Below are 16,493 nucleotides of genomic sequence, written 5' to 3' on the forward strand. Positions count from 1 at the left end.
TTGAGATGGGGCGACCACATCCGCACACAGTATTCAAGGTGTGGGCGTACCATGGATGGGCGTACCATGGATTTATATGGAGGCAGTATGATATTTTCTGAATCTTCCTTGATGATTCCCAACATTCTGTTCGTTTGGACGGCCGCTGCACATTGCGTGGATGTTTTCAGAGAACTCTCCACGATGACGCCAAGATCTTTCTTGAGTGGTAACCGCTAATTTAGACCCCATCACTGTATATGTATAGTCGGGATTATGTTTTCCAATGTGCATTACTTTGCATTTATCAACATTAAATTTCATCTGCCATTTTGTGGGCCCTAGGTAGGCCATTCACCTAGTTTTAAGCTGGCTGGCCCTCTTTTGGGGAAGGGCTCTCCCTGTCCAGCGTAACTGTGGAGAACAGGATGCTGCAGAGCACCCGGCTGGGTGGGGTCCCATGTGGGAACTACTGCGCCCCTGGGCACCCCGTGGGCCAGCTACAGGGAGGCGGGCGAGGGGCGCAGAGCCCTGGGGGAGCTCTGGGCGGAAGGGAAAGGCCTGGTACCAGCGTCACCCCGCCCGCGATCTCAGGTCCCTCCTATGCTAGGAATGGGGCTCCTCAGGCCCGGAGCAGGGGTCGGGGGACAGTCACCAGCCGCGAGAACCTGCCCCGGGACCCAGGCCCCGCGCGGGCCGGAGGGAGCTGCGCGCTGGGGCCCGGCCCGGCCCCGCCCCGGGGCCCCGCCAGGCCCGGCGCCTCCCCACGTGGAGTTTGTTTCCCGGGGAAGCGCCGCACGTGACCGGCCTCAGCTGATCCAACATGGCCGGGGCCCGGGCCGCCCCCGCCCGCCGGGGCTAAGGGCTCGGGCCGGCGCCCGCCCGGGGACCCCGCGCCGCGGCCGCAGGTACGGGCCGGCCCGGGCCGGGGGCGAGACGGGGCCGCTGCGGGGCCCGGCCCGGCTCCCCCTCGCCCCGCCGCAGTCCCCTGGGCGTGTGGGCGGGGAGGAGCGTAGGTCCCCGGTCCCCTTCCCGGGGCCCGGCCCGGCTCCGCCCGCAGCGGGGGGCGCGGGGCTCCAGGGGCCGGGCGAGCTCCATTGAAAGCTCCCCGCCCGGCGGCGCCCCGGCTCTGGGGGGGGGTCCGGGGGGGCCGCCCGGCGGCGCCCCGGCTCTGGGGGGGGGGCCCGGGGGGGCCGCCCGGCGGCGCCCCGGCTCTGGGGGGGGGGCGCCCCGGCTCTGGGGGGGGGCCGCCCGGCGGCGCCCCGGCTGGCCCGTGTGCTGCTCTTGCCCAGATTTAATGGCGCTGCCCCCGCTCTCCTGAGCGCAGCCCGGCCAGCCCTGTGGCGCATGGCAGAGCGCTAAGGCACCCGCCGCAGGCGACCCCCGTTCAGGAGCGAGTCTTGAGCCCCTAGGTCTGTCTACACTGCGGGGGGGAGTGAGCTTCCCAGCCGGGCAGACAGACCCGCACTAGCAAGGCTCGAACTAGTGGGCTAAAGGCGGAGGCTGGACTAGCCGCCAGAACGCGGGGCCTCTGGACTCTCTGTTTCCAGCAGCGCTAGCCCCAGCCCTTAGCGTGGGTCTGTCTGCCGGGGCTGGGAGGAGTGTAGATACCCTATGGCTGAGGAGAGTCCTCGAGCCCCATGCGCATGGGTGGAATCGCAGCCCCCAAGCTGCCTGTCTCATTTAAAGCGTGTCTGTTTCCCGCACAGACCACTGAGCTGTGGAACGCGCCGGTGCCAGACCAGCATGGAGTGTCTCCTCAGGAGAGTGGAAAAAGACCTGAATATTGACCACAGGCAGCTCGCTGCTGCTGCTGAGGGGACCCATCTCATTGCCTTTGTCCCAGTGAAGTGGCTAGTGAGCCTGAAGGAGCGCAGGGTGCTGCCCAGCCTGTGCCCCCGGCCCGAGGGGCTGAGCGAGGTGGAGGTGAGGACTTTCCTTCAGCACTCTGTGCAGAAGCTGCCTGTTGGCTGGACGAGAGTGGAAATCCATGGTCTGAGGAAAGAGAGGCTGGCTTATCCGCTGACTCTACACCACAGTGCGCAGGACGATCGGAACGGGGGCGTGGAAACACTCCATGGGTTCATGCAGAACGTTGCCTCCCAGAATTATAGAAACTTGTGGCACAGAGCTCACCGCCTGTATGTGCAGCCGTCCTGTCATGCTCACGTGCCGCCCACGATGCAGGCCCTGGACATCCTCAGAATGGCTCTTCAGAAGATCTACGGCTGCCTTTTTCTCCAGGTGGGTAGGAGTGTCCAATATGCCTCTCCTGCCAAAGAAGGTTCTATAGCCACAAAGGGGACATCCTCCTGCCCAAACATCCTCCGAGCAGAAGCTCTTCTGGAGTCAGCTAACATGCTGTACATCATCTACCCGTATGTGCAGTATTGCTTGCATGACATTGTGACCTTCAGCCCTGCGAAGCTCACCAACAGCCATGCCAAGGTCCTTTTCATCCTCTTCCATGTCCTGCAGGCTATGAGGGCCTGTCACCAAGCAGGGCTGGCATGTGGCCCCTTCTCCCTTCGCGATGTGGCAGTTGATGAGAAGCTGTGCAGCAGGCTCAGAATTAACCTCTGTGAGTATGAGAAACCAAAGGAGGAAGAGAGGGATCTGAGAGCTGATGAAGAGCAAAGGGCTGAGAAAAGCAGGGCTGTGGAATGGGCTGGGAAGGAGGCTAGGTGCACAGCTTGCCAGGAGGCGCTCAGGGGCCTTGTGCTGGATTGGGTGCATGGGCGAGTCAGTAACTTCCACTACCTTATGCAGCTGAACCGCCTGTCTGGACGGAGAATGGGAGACCCCAACTACCACCCGGTTCTCCCCTGGGTGGTGGATTTCACCACCAAAAATGGCAAGTTTAGAGACCTAAGAAAATCCAAGTTCCGCCTCAATAAAGGAGACAAGCAGTTGGACTTCACCTACGAGATGACCAAGCAGGCATTTGCGGCCGGAGGATCAAGTGGAGAACAGCTCCATGTGCCCCACCATATCTCCGACGTGCTCTCGGACATCACCTACTACGTCTACACTGCCCGGAGGACACCCAAGGCTGTGCTCTGTTGTCATGTGAGATCGCAGTGGGAGCCAAATGAATATCCAGCCAGCATGGAGCGCATGCAGAGCTGGACTCCAGATGAGTGTATCCCTGAGTTCTACACAGACCCCACCATCTTTAAATCCATTCATTCTGACATGCCTGACCTGGATGTGCCATCCTGGTGCAGCTCCTGTGAGGAGTTCATTGAAGTCCATCGCATGCTGCTGGAGAGCAGGGAAGTCTCTCAGGATCTCCACCACTGGATTGACCTCACTTTTGGCTACAAGCTGCTGGGGAAGGATGCTGTCAAGGAGAAAAACGTCTGCCTCCATCTGGTGGACAACCATACCCATCTGACCAGCTATGGAGTGGTGCAGCTCTTTGACCAGCCACATCCCAGACGCATGGTGGGACTTGCATACATACCCGCTGAAGCACCAGTCATTGCTCGACCTCTCATCCAGAATGCCAGAGAGACAATAGTCCTAGAGGATGTCCAGGGTCAGATGGGTGATGGGGTCAATGGGCTGGTCTTGGAAGCCACTCCTTGTGAAACCAGCTGGTCTGGTGACAAATCCATCAGTGGTGAGGATGACTTGGAGCAAGGCACTGAAGCTCTGGATTCCATTCCTGCAGCTGGCAGAGCCGCCGACCAGCCCTGTCCCTGCATGCCTTCAGCTCAGCCCTCCAACCTCCCTGCCTACCCTACAGAAGGCAAAACCTCAAATGTCCGGCCTAATCGAAGGAGTAAGCCTGGTGTTGTGGATCAAGCTGAAAGGGACAAGATGAAGATTACACTTCCTGAGGGTTTTAATCCTGTCCAGGCCCTGGAGGAGCTGGAAAAACTGGATAACTTCTTGGTTAAAGGCTTAAACAGTGAGATGGAGCTGATGGAGCAGCCACGGGTGGAGCCGCCGCTGGGCCTCTCAGATCTTTTCCAGAGAGACATGCAGGCATTGGGAGTTCTGATAGCTGAGATTGTGTTTGCGCCGAGGGTTCGCACCCTGAAGCCAGATGCATCCCTGCTGGAGCGGTTCCTGACCGTTTGGAATCTTTGCCGGTATCATCCGAAGGAGATCCCAGCCCCGCTCCAGCACATGCTGGATACTTTGCTGCAGCTGAACATGCCTCAGGGGAGACTTTTAAAGAACAAAGTGGCCAAGAACAGAGTCCAGCTTTTTGAGTACAAACCTGTTTCCCAGGGTCTCCCGCCACCCAGCCCCTCGCAGTTCCTTAGTCCTTTCAGCTCAGTTGTTCCCTTCCCTCCATATTTCCCGTCTCTGCACAAATTCATTTTCACCTACCAGTCAAAGAAAGTGGAGGATGAGAGTCAGGGCCGTGAGCTTGTTTTCCAGCTGTGGCAGCAGCTGGAGGGGATCCTCTGTGAAATCACTCCTGAAGGCTTGGAGATCCTGCTGCCCTTCATTTTATCTCTGATGTCGGAGGAGAACACTGCAGTCTATACAGCCTGGTACCTGTTTGAACCCATAGCAAAAGCTCTGGGCCCCAAGAATGCAAACAAGTACCTGCTCAAGCCCCTGATTGGTGCATATGAGAATCCCTGCTGCCTCCATGGCCGGTTTTACCTGTACACAGACTGCTTTGTGGCCCAGTTAATGGTGCGTCTGGGGCTGCAGTCCTTCCTCTCTAATCTGCTGGCTCATATCCTGCAGATCCTTGTTGGCGTTGAGAGCTCCCGGGAAGAAAGTAAGTCCTTTCTGGGAATGGCAGAAGATGAGGAGAGTGGAGGAGGCAGCCCAGTTTCCTGTGCATTTGGGGAAGAGATCAAAATGGATGTGGATCATGGTTCCCCGGCACTTGACCTTTTGGATTACACATCTGGAGTCAGCTTCCACGACCAGGTCTATCTGCCAGAGAACGAGGACTTCCAGAGTGGCCTCTATGTCAGCGAGTCCCTGCAGTCTCAGGAGCAGGAGCTGCTTAGCCTCGGGCGGCTGAGTGACAAAAGCAGCGCCAGTGAAGTGTCGTTGGGAGAGGACAGACCTGCAGATGGGGATTCCCAGAAGGACAAGAGTAGCTTGAAGTCTGTGGACAGCAGTCAGGACCTGAAGCAGAGTGAAGACTCTGAGGAGGAAGAAGAGGAGGTGGAGGAGGAGGAGGAGGAGGCCACAGTTGCTACAGAGCTTACCCTGTCAGTGGGCACTGGTCCTTCCATGGATGCTGCCCTGGCTGATGACCACAGTGAGCCAGAGGAGGGGGACGAGCAGGAGCTGCATGACCACTCTGAAGATAAAGAGCAGACAATTCTCCTGGGTAAGAGCTGCGCTTAGATGTCCGTCTGTCCGAGGTGGTGAGTGACTGGTGCAGCAATGGGAGGGGGAGATGGGAAGCCAGGCCCATGCAGGAGGAGCTGGAACCAGCTCTGGACATACTCCTGAATTCTCCAGGAAGGTGATCAGAGCAAATCTGAATCTATCAAATGGACACTTTAATAGGGTGGAAGATGGAGTCCTGATGTTGCCGCTTGGCTGATGCAGCTGGCAGGGTGCTTGACAAAAGCCCAGGCGATGCTGCAGGTCAGGAGTCAGCTATGTGGGGAGCTCTGGTGAGGACTGAGGCTCTAAGTATCCCATGGGCAGGGTCTGGGAAGCTTACAGAGTGGTAGAGTATTGCTCCTTCTCCTACTCTGTGCTCTTGTTTTGCAGACACAGCCTGTAAGATGGTGAGGTGGCTCTCGGCCAAACTGGGCCCTACTGTGACATCCCGTTACATTGCAAGGAACCTGCTCCGTCTCCTCACATCCTGCTATATCGGTAATGTCGTTCCACCTGCTTTAGAGGCCCTTTGAAGGGCAGCTCCTCTGACTGTGTCCTAAAGCAATCTGCTGTGAATGCTGCCCTCCCCGAGAAGGGGTGCAGACCTAACTGCATGGCATGCATGACTGGCTGGGGGGGTGGACAGGACCCGCATGTGAGTCTTGGGATGAATGTGCCCTTTGCGATTCAGCACAGCGTGTGTCTCAGCTCACTGAGCTGTCTCTCTGGCAGGTCCTACCAGACAGCAGTTTGTACCAAGCAATGAGGAAAACAGTCCCCTGAATGCGGGAAACATCTACCAGAAGCGACCAGTGCTGGGGGACCAGGTGTCCAAGCCGGTCCTGGCCTGTCTCATGTATATGGCATACCTGTATGGAGAGCCTGTTCTGACTTATCAGTACCTGCCCTATATCAGCTACCTGGTTAGTGTCCCTTCTTTCTCCTTTACTTGTAGCTGTTCACGCATGTGATGGAGCGAGAGCTGCATCAAATGTTGAGCTGCAGGCACCCAGGAGGGATGATATACAGCACAGGCCGCTCAGAGAGCTGCTAGTCTCCAGAGCACACGCATTAGCTGTGGTTAATCCTGGGCATTGTAAGCCGAGCAATGTCCTGCTGGGCTGCTGCTTGGCTGGGAGTTGGCAGGGAGAGCACTTTGCTGATGCAGCCAGAGCAGGAACTGCCTATTCCAGGAGTGAGTTCCCACTTTCTGCCCATGGGTGCAGTGGAGGGATTTCCTGTTTGGAAACCCTCGGTCTCCAGGAGCTCTTGGTGTAAGAGTTCTGCACTATATAGATATGGGACAGGCCCAGGAGGGATTGAAGGCATCTGCCTCTCAATTCCATACTGAAACATTAGCAAGATTTACGGGCTTCTTGGTTTGAAATTCTTAGTTGCTCCTGTTGATTATTTGGCAAAGTGTGCAGTAGAGGTGATCAAAAAATGGAACCCTGTTTAAAAAAAAAAACAAACCTTGATTTTGTTTTGAGGTGTACAAAACAGACCCATTTTTATTCTCTTAAATAGTTGTTACTTTTCTACTTACAGACTCTTGCTACATGACGAATTTCAGTAACCATTTCCTTAGCATTTTTTGATTAAAAATTGTGGGTGGGGAATGGCACAACAGTTCATGGAACCCTTTGGCAATGCTGGTCAGATTTCTGTGCAAAAATTTTGTTTTTGAAAAAATACCATTTTTCAATAAAAAGTTTGTGGAAACTTTCAAGCGGCTTTTTCATGCAGGTGGTCAGCACAGGAGCCTGGGAGTCACTGAGTTAAGCCTCTTTCCCTACCAGCTCTCTGTGATCCATTTGCCCTGGAGGGGATTCTCAATGTCTGAAGTCAGCAGCTAGAGTTATGTTAGCAGCTGATTTGCTTTGGCCTCTTGTTTTACTCCAAATAGAGAGAGAGAGAGTGTGTGTGGGGGTGGGGGGCACACCATGTGCTGCCTTATTGTTGCGGAACAGTGTTTGGCAACCTGATGTCGGAGAGATGAAACTGGGGGGCACGCCCACCAACTGCTCCTGCAGGGACTTGGCAGAAGGGTTTGTGCAAGACCTGTGCTGTACTGGGTTAAAAGATGGGAAGAAACATAGCTTGTGATCGGAAGCTGCCACCGAGAATTGTTCCCATTTTCAGTGCACACAGCTCTCTGCCCTGTGTCTTGGGTAAGAGCATGGGTTTGTAGGGCAGATAATCTAGAAAGGATGCCTTTGGTGTTACATTGAAAAGCTCTTTAATAATGCTAACTGTGGCCAGAGCTCTGCTGTAGCCAGTGCCCTTAAGGCAGGGAAAATGGTCACGTACGTTCCAAGCCTGACCTTTGAGGTTCTGGGCCTAAGCTGCTCTTCCAGCTCTGAAGCGTGCTGGGCTGGCCCCTCGGAATGTATCATTTGAATGTCACTGGCCCAGGAGTCCGGTTCCCAGGATGCTCTGCTAGCGTCCTGGCATGGCCTGGTGGTGCTGAGGTCTGTGTGCTCCGTTTCTCTTCCCCCACTCAGACTCCAGGCCCTAGTGTGTCCTGCAGGCAAACACTGTCTGTGCCATGGAATTGAAGTGCTTTGTTCTCATCACTCTCCCTCCTCCTGGCTTCTGGGTCTTTCCAGCAGGTGAGGGCTTTGGGCTCAGCCTCTCCCCTGCAGTCTCTTGGTCCCTGGTGGGGCTCGGTGCTTGAGCAATGGTTGGAAGTTCCTCTGGAGGCCGTGAGAGGTGCAAGCATGAATTCCTTGGGAACTGCTCCAGAATGTGGCTTGTCCGACCTGTGCAGGGAGGCTGGTAACCATGGAATGGGAGGTGATAATGGAGAGAGCTTACGACTGCTTGACTCTTCTTTCTGCCCTCCAGGTTGCCCCTAGCAGTGGGGTTGGCTCTGGCCGACTAAACAGCAGGAAGGAGGCTGGGCTGCTGGCTGCTGTGACTCTGACCCAGAAGATAATCGTGTGCCTTTCAGATACCACCCTGATGGATATTCTTCCCAAGATCAGCCAGGAGGTCCTGCTCCCTGTACTGGGCTTCCTGACCTCGCCTGCCATTGGGTGCGTGTAGAGAGCCATCACGCCCAGGGACCAATCAGCACCCACCAAACCCTGGCATTTCCTCTGCCTGGTGTGCATAAAACATGATGAGCAACCTAGCGGGTTGGGATAAAGCTCCCCTGGGCGGGGGTGGGTTCGGGACTATGGGGGCTCACGCTGCCATTCTGCCCCATCCCCCCCGGTGGGCTCTCCTCGTGCCCGTACTCGGCATGCACACAGAGTTCATGTCTCTGGAGCTCTCTGACAGTCCTGTCTCTCCCCTGTGCTCCTGTAGGGCAAGAACCCTACGTGGGTGCACACTGTTGGTCTGCGGGGTGGTGGTGACTGACGTGTCCTCTTCAGGTTCCCTAGTGGTGCCCAGGCCCGCGCTGCCCTGTGTGTTAAGACCATCGGTTTAATTGCCTTGATCTGCCTGCGGATTGGGCAGGAGATGGTGCAGCAGCACTTGAGTGGCACTGTAGGAACCTTCTTTGGGGCTTTCTCGCTAGTGCAGGAACTGCAGGAGCAGGTTAGTGACCATCAGTGGCGTCTGTCTCCCTCTTCCCCGTGGGGCTGTGGGCACATGGACGTTGCAGCTCGTGGTGCCCAGGGAACGCGTGAGGGGCTGGTCTCACTGGAAATCATCTGTCTTCTCTTGTCCAGGGTCTGTCTTCAAAGTCATTGAGCCCTGGTGAGACGTCTGAGCTGGAGGTGCCCTTCTCAGATGGGAGAGTGCTGCGCCTGGACCCAGCTGTGCTGGCAGAGTTACAGAAGGTTTTTAGCCCAGAGATGGCCTACACCACCTATGTCCCCTTCTCTTGCCTGCTAGGTATGCTTCAGCTACCTTCTCTCCGCGGCTGGGGCCTGGTGCTAACAGTCCTTGCCCTGCACTCTGTGTTTATATGCCTGGCCTGGGGTCCAAGTGCAGCAACTGCTCTGTGCATGAGCCCTGAACCATAATGCAGCATTGACAGACAGGAATAAACCCTCAGGACATCATATGGGCCTTGCCCTGCCTGCAGGGGACGGAAGATCTCCCTGCCCCTCTGACCAGGAAGGACATATAGGTGACGGTATCTGGAGGGGGCCCTGGGCCAGCAGAATACTGGATGCTCTGCGAGCCTTGTGCTATTGTTGAGGGAGATGGGGAGGCCGGGGAGAGGTTCCTTCTTCCAGAGCTGTGCTCTGTACTTTCAGGTGATGTTATCCGGACGATTGTCCCTAACCACTTGGTGGTCGGGAGACTAGCCAACTTGTACCTGGAGAGCGTGAACCCAAAGAGCTTGCCTCTGGTCAGTCCGGAGCCAGCACCGAGCACAGCCTGCTTGGACCAGGATGCCCGAGGCAATGAGCCCAGTTCCAGTCACCATGAAGACAGTCACTCGGGCACCTTTGGGAGTGTGCTGGTGGGAAACCGCATTCAAGTCCCTGCGGACACACAGCACAAGGGTTCTGGCCCGCTCTGCTTCAGCCCCAGAGCTGATGGCTTTTGCCCCAGTTCTGCCAGCGAGGAGAATGTCCTGAAGCAGGATCTGCCCCGCAGTGCCCACATGCTATGTGGGAACTGGCTGGCTTACTGGCAGTACGAGATCGGAGTGAGCCAGCACGACCCCTGCTTCCACTTCCACCAGATCAAACTGCAGAGCTTCTTGGGGCACACAGGGGCCATCAAGTGTGTGGCACCACTCAGCTGTGAGGACTTCTTCCTGAGTGGCAGCAAAGACAAAACTGTCCGTCTCTGGCCCCTCTACAACTGTGGGGATGGCACCAGTGAGACGGAGCCACGGCTCACGTACGCTCAGCACAAGAAATCTGTCTTCTACGTGAGCCAGCTGGAGGCCCCGCAGCAGGTGGTGAGCTGCGATGGTACTGTCCATGTCTGGGACCAGTTCACAGGTGAGGGGGCGTGTGCTGATGCAGTGTTTGAAGAGAGGGGAAGCCGGGGCAATGGTGAGAGGCTGAGCTGTACTCAGCAGGCTGTATGCTTACTGAGAAGGACCAGGCTAAATCTGTACATCTGCACCTATAGGAAACCCAGCCCTGTCCTCTTGATTTCAGGAGGAACAGCTGGCTGGGGCTTCTCTGCAGAGTAAGACAGAGTGATTCTGTTCTCCTCCTGCTCCTGGCAGTCTTACCTATAGGACAGAGGGGGTCCCTTGCTCTGAAGCAGCAAGTCTAGTCTGCCTCTAGAGGCAGGAGACTGGAGTAGAGGTGTCCTGTGTTGCTGGTCCCAGCTGATTTCCTGGTAGAGACTGTGCTCTGTTCCCTTCCTTCTCCCTCCCCGCCCTCCTGACACCATGGGTGTCCTTGCAGCAGTGCGTGATGAGTCGCACACAAGGACTGGAATTGCCTTTGGTTCCGGGAGCCATGGCCCACGGTGCCCTGAGCGGTGACGCCTACTGGGGCAGCTTTGCTGATCCTCCCCTGCTGCAGTGAGGTAGGCAGGCTGCGCTAGTGCACTCAGCCTGTTGTTCTTTTCAAAGGTAAACTTCTCCGGACCTTTGATGCACTGGACAGCAAAGTTCCCATCACCGCCGTGACCACCATGCCCGCTCCCCACAGCAGCATCTCTGTGGCCAGCGCAGACTCTGTGCTGCGCTTCATTGACCACAGGAAGCCAGGATTACAGGTACCGGGGTCTTTGCTATCTCTAGACATGGTGGGCCACCCTCTCCCTGATCTGTTCGACAGCTGCACCTACCTCCAAGGTTCTTACCAGGCCAGTCACTGCTACTCCCAGTCCATGCATGATTGGGTACCCACAAGGTGAGGCTGGAGAGCTAGGCCTGGCATCCAGGCCCTCCCTGCATCCTCTCCTGTCACTCAGTACCGGGGGCTACTCCTGTCTGTACCTCTGTCTCCTGTAGCACGAGTTCCGCTTGGCCAGTGGAGTGAGCGCCGGGCTCATCCGCTGCTTGGCTGTCAGTCCCAGTGGGCGCAGCGTAATGGCTGGCTTCTCATCTGGATTCATTGTGCTGTTGGACACCAGGACTGGGCTCATCTTGAGGGGGTGGCCAGCCCATGAGGGGGACATCCTGCAGATAAAGGTGAGAGGCTGGAATAGGGCTTGGGCTGCTCCTGCATGTGGGGGACCATGGACGGCGCTAAAGGCTGAAAGTTGGCTGTGCGGGGCCTGCTGCGCGGATCCTGCTGAGCCTTGCGGCAGCAGAAAAACAGAGCTGAGGTGGGGTGTCCTGCTGCCGGTGGCTCCTGCAGCATTCAAAGGGCAGTGGGTAGATGTGCCCATTTGACATCTTTCCCCCACTCCTTAGAAGTCTTTTAAACTCTTGGTTGACTTTTTTTTTTATTTTAAGGCCACCTCTGTTGCCCCCTTGCCTGGGCTTTGCCTAGGGACTGCCAGTGACTTTTGGTGCATTAGATTCTTCCAGCTCATGTTCTGTCTGAGCCAGCAGATCCCCGGTCTCCTTGCTGATGAGCAGGCGTGGGCATTGTGAGGGGCAGGCCAGACACACAAGCTGGGGAGGAAGGGAGGGTGCTGCTCTCTCCCTGAGGCTAGCAGCCCCTCCCCGCTCAGGACCTCATTCTAATAAGTAACTCTTGTCCATATTTACCTGCCCTGAGGGAGCAGCGCTGGAGTTTTTGTGTCCTTGACCCAGTTCAGGTTAAACAAAGTTCACCTGCGTGGGCTGTTTACCCTCTCGCAGCACGCTAGCCAGAGTGCAGCGGCCCCAGCCCTTTGCTCTCCTCAGTGTAGTGTGTTGCACAGTCTCAGCTGGGCCCTCAGCTCGGCATCCCTGAGCGGGGTTGTGCTTTGGGGACCTAGGCTTGGGGAGGAGAGAGTCTGGCAGTGCTGCCCGCTCTGTAACAGTAACAGGCTGACAGAGGAAGGGGCAAGTCCCCAATGTGCAGGGAGAGGGCTGTCAGGTGAGGCAGAGATGCACGCTGTCGATAGTCCCTTGGGAGAGTGCCAATTGCCAGACTGCACTCCGGAGTCTGAGATGGGAGGGTGTCTCGGACTGACAAGTTCTTGCCAGCAGGAGATGCTGTAGGTGCCCTGGTGAGAGGAGCTCAGTGCTACTCCTGTTTGCAGGGTCCGCTTCCTGTGATCTGGGGAGGGGAGAGTTGGGCTCTCAGGCTGGGGAGCTCTTAGCGCAGAAACACTGATTCACTGGCATGTTCTCTCCTGCAGGCTGCAGAGGGCAGTGTGCTAATCAGCTCATCTTCTGATCACTCTCTGACTGTCTGGAAGGAACTGGAGCAGAAGCCTTTGCATCAGTATAAATCTGCTTCCGACCCCATCCATGCCTTTGACCTCTACGGCAGTGAAGTGGTGACCGGCACTGTGGCCAACAAGATTGGCGTCTACTCCATGCTGGAGTCGTTGACCTTACCTACCAGCACGACCAAGTTGAGCTCAGAGAACTTCCGGGGCACCCTGACCAGCCTGGCTGTGTTGCCCACGAAGTGTCATCTTCTCCTGGGTTCTGATAATGGTGTGATACGTCTCCTGGCATAGTGGCCGCCACGGCCTATCTGCCTGGTGTCCTGTGCAGTCATTCCACTAGCTCTGGTAGTAGCACCTAAGGCCAATATCTTGGCTCATGGGGAAAAGGGGGTGAGGTATTTCTCTGGGATACAAGATACAGGCGGAATGTACTTGTGAAGGAGTTCTCAATAAATCACCCCCAACCTCTGCCTGCATTCAAAAAAGCCATAATGGAGGAACCTCCACTGCTGCTGGGAGAAATCTGGGCATTGCAGGGCAGCATCACCCTCCTGCAAGAGGCCTGGAGCCTTCCACACCGTGTGTGCCTGACTCCCCCTGGGACTGAGCTGCTCTCGAGAGAAAGGTGGACTCTGGGCGCTCTCCCGTCTCCCTCCAGCACAGGGGTGAGAGCCAGCCCTTGGTAAGAGGAACACAGCCACTGCCCTCCGTGGACTGCCCTCCACACTCCAGCCCAGAATTGGTGGAGCCAGCTGAGCCTGGGAACTGCCTGGTATTGGGCATGCTCCCCTATGGGGCCTGTAGGGCACTGGGCTATTTGGTTGTCCTGGACGGTGAGGGCTGAAGGGACACAGATGGGTTTTTTTTTCTCAGTTTGCTTTATAGTCTGCTGCAGTCCATTTAAAAACCCCACCCCAGCCATGGCATCAATCTGGGAACCCTTCCCAGCACCCACTGTGGCTTCTCACTGATTCTAGGGTAGTGGAAGGTAGCAGAGCCAGCCATTTACCCAAGGCATAACCACTACCTGCTGCCCACCATCTGTTTAGGGGTGGGAATGCGCCTACAGAGGGGTGGGAATGCGCCTACAGAGGGGTGGGGCAGCCCCAGCTGCCAGGGGAGGCAGGAACAAGACCTGTCTGGGGGGTTTCAGGCTCCCAGCCAGGCCCTCTGCCCCGAATCTCTGCATGCTCCTTGGGCAGGATGTATGTCTTTCCCTAGCTCCTGTCCCAGAAGAGGCAGAATCATATTCCCCATGGCTGGGGGGTGGGGGGATTTCTTTTGCGTGCTCTGGAATGAGGCTGTGTTGGTTGCTCCTTTCAAAGGAGGGGCCCCATCTGTGCTGGGTGGATTCAGGCTTGGCGGTGAGGGTAGCTTGAGCCCCCCTTTGCTGTCGTACCTCACACTCTACCTTACAGGTTTAGGACAGCGAGGGGCGGGACCCAGCATGCCTTGAACCCACAAAGTGCTGCCCTCTGCCCCAGGACTCCACCTCCTGCCAGAGACCGTGGCTAGAACAGCCCTCTCCAGGCAGCAGTGCTGGAGCTGTGCCCGAGGGGAAGAGGGCATTCCTTGGGCCCATCAGTGAGGGTAGCTGCCTGTCCATACCCCACGGCTTGGTTCTGCTGCAGGCTCCCTCTCGGTCCCTTGAGCTACTCTGAGCGTTTGCGGAATGGTGCGGAGGGGTTGGGAGCCTGACCAGAGGGGCCTAGCCTGAGATCAAGGCTTGGCCTGGTGGAGGGGAGGAGCCTGCAGTGCCTGGGCAACTCTTGCTGGCTCTGTGTGGAGCGTACGGACTGTGGGGAAGGGCTGTCATCCTGCCCAGGCTGGGAGTCCCTGGGCTGCCCACTGCTGGGGGGGTCTCTGCTTCCCGCTGCCCTGCGCTTGCAGACAGAGGGTGGAGGAGATGAGTGCTTAGTCCCTTCCTATCCCTCCATTCAGGGGTGGGAGGGGAGCTCTGTCCCCTGTTGCCTATTAACCATTTGCAATAGATGTAAATATTTATTCTAATAAACCCTTTGAAAGAGACCAGGAGAGGAGCCTTTCTGTGTGCGGTGTGGCGGCATGCATGTGTTTTACTTATGGGAAAAGGATGATGACCTCCTTACACACCTTTCTGTAACGTAGGAAAAAACCTGCACAATCCTGGGGGACGTCAGTCTGAGTGACACATGCTGGTGTTCTCATGCTGCCAGGACTAAAACGTCCTTGGGACTTTCTGAACATTCCTAACGCAAAACCTGTTGCAGTCAACGTGGGGGAATTCTATATTAGACCTTGTCTTAACAGATAAAGAGGAACTGATCACAAAACTAAAAGTTAATGGTAGCTTAGGTAGGAGTGATCATGACTTTATTCTCCTTGCACGTTATAAATGTGACAAACTCCAGACCAGTTATATATATTCTTGCTGCTTTAAGAGGGCCAATTTCACAAAGCTGAAAACAAGTATGAGCCAAATCACCTGCAAGGAAGAATTTAATCAGAAAAAAGTGAATGATGGTTGGGAATCATTTAAGAACCCCTTACTAGATGCCCCGAAAAGGCTGTGCTGATTAAAAAACTGACCTGGGTTAGAGAGGAAATGACGGCAGCTGTAAAAAGCAAAAAAAAAACAACAAAAAAACCAAACCAACCCTCCCCCCCCCCCCCCCCCAAGTCTCGCTCTGTGTGTGTGTGTGTGTATATATATATATATAAACAAATGGAAGAGGGAAGCTGTTAGTAAGTAATATAAATTAGAAGGTAGGAACTTAGAAAATTGATAAGGGATGCAAGGAGAAATCTATGGCCAGCAATGGACAAGGAGTTTTTAAAATATATTCGGGGGGAGGAAGAATCCTTACAATGGTTTTGGTTCATTTCTATATGGAAATGGCAGAATTATCAATAATGCAGAAGTTTTCAATAAATATTTCTGTTCTATATTTGGGGGAAATACATGATGCAGACTCATCATAGGGTGATGATAAAACTCTTTCCATTCCACTAGTATCTCTGGAGGATGTTAAACAGAAGCTACTACAGTTAGGCATTTTAAAATCAACAGGTCCAGATAACTTGCATCTAAGTGATTTGAAAGAGCTGGCTAAGGTGCTTGCTGGACCATTAATGTTGATTTTCAATATCTTCGAGTACTGGGGAAGTTCCAGAAGACTAGAAGATAGCTAATGTGCCAATTTTTAAAAAGGGTAAATGAGTTGACCATTCAGCCTGACGTCGATCACAGGCAAGATAATGGAGTAGCTGATACGGTACTCAATTAATAAAGAACTAAATGAAGGTAATGTAATTAATGCAGATCAATACAGGGATTATGGAAAAATAGATCTTATCAAACTAACTTTATCTTGTTTTGATGAGACAAAGTTTGGTTGATAAAGGTAATCATGTTGATGTAATATACTTAGACTTCTGTAAGGTGTTTGACTTGGTACTGCATGACATTTTGATTAAAAAAAGAACAATATAAAATTAACATGGCACATTTTAAATGGATTAAAAACTGGCTAACTGATGGGTCTCAAAATGTAACTGTAAATGGAGAATTGCCATTGAGTGGGTGTGTTTCCAGGGGGGTCCTACAGAGATTGGTTCTTGGCCCTAAACTATTTAACATCCTTATCTGTGACCTGAAAACACAAAATCTCTTCTGATCAAATTTGCAGAAGACACAAAAATTGGAGGAGTGGTAAATAATAAAGAGGACAGGTCACTGATTGAGTGCTCTAGATCACTTGGTAAACTGGCTGCAAACAAACAATATGTGTTTTGTTATGGCTTAATGTCAATATACAGACCTGGGAACACAGAATGTAGGCCATACTTATAGGATGGGGGACTCTATCCTGAGAAGTAGTGACTGAAAAAGATTTGGGCGTTGCGGTGGCTATTCAGCTGAATATGAGCTCCCCACGTGACGCTGTGGCCAAAAGAGCTAATGTGATCCTGAGATGCCTAAACAGGAATCCTGAGTAAGAGCAGAGAGGTTACTT

At 54.7% G+C, this 16,493-nt stretch overlaps 1 protein-coding gene across 3 annotated transcripts; it reads left to right on the plus strand.

Moving 5' to 3' along the window:
• Positions 1-409: 409 nt before the first annotated feature.
• WDR81 (WD repeat domain 81) lies at positions 410-14,526 on the plus strand. 3 transcript variants are annotated; one of them, XM_043530945.1, is made up of 11 exons: positions 410-573; positions 1,689-5,293; positions 5,686-5,793; positions 6,028-6,218; positions 8,143-8,333; positions 8,676-8,841; positions 8,976-9,141; positions 9,510-10,208; positions 10,796-10,941; positions 11,180-11,359; positions 12,463-14,526. In XM_043530945.1, the coding sequence occupies exons 1-11, from the start codon at positions 440-442 to the stop codon at positions 12,787-12,789; spliced, it is 5,913 nt and encodes a 1,970-aa protein (XP_043386880.1). In that variant the 5' UTR covers positions 410-439; the 3' UTR covers positions 12,790-14,526. The 3 variants fall into 3 exon arrangements, with proteins under 3 accessions (XP_043386880.1, XP_043386881.1, XP_037736118.1); XM_043530946.1 differs by lacking the exon at positions 410-573 and adding an exon at positions 762-887 and having other exon boundaries at positions 1,687-5,293; XM_037880190.2 differs by lacking the exons at positions 410-573; positions 12,463-14,526 and having other exon boundaries at positions 10,796-11,078; positions 11,180-11,352.
• The last annotated feature ends 1,967 nt before the right edge of the window (positions 14,527-16,493 follow it).

The sequence above is a fragment of the Chelonia mydas genome, chromosome 17 (assembly GCF_015237465.2).
Source record: "Chelonia mydas isolate rCheMyd1 chromosome 17, rCheMyd1.pri.v2, whole genome shotgun sequence".
NCBI lineage: Eukaryota > Metazoa > Chordata > Testudines > Cheloniidae > Chelonia > Chelonia mydas.

Bases quoted from the DNA above. Each gene is read 5' to 3' on its own strand.
- WDR81 (XM_043530945.1), top strand. From the start codon at position 440: ATGTGGGAACTACTGCGCCCCTGGGCACCCCGTGGGCCAGCTACAGGG. The intron at 8,842-8,975 runs GTTAGTGACCAT...TCTCTTGTCCAG, and splicing joins TGCAGGAACTGCAGGAGCAG to GGTCTGTCTTCAAAGTCATT. The intron at 9,142-9,509 runs GTATGCTTCAGC...CTGTACTTTCAG, and splicing joins CCCCTTCTCTTGCCTGCTAG to GTGATGTTATCCGGACGATT.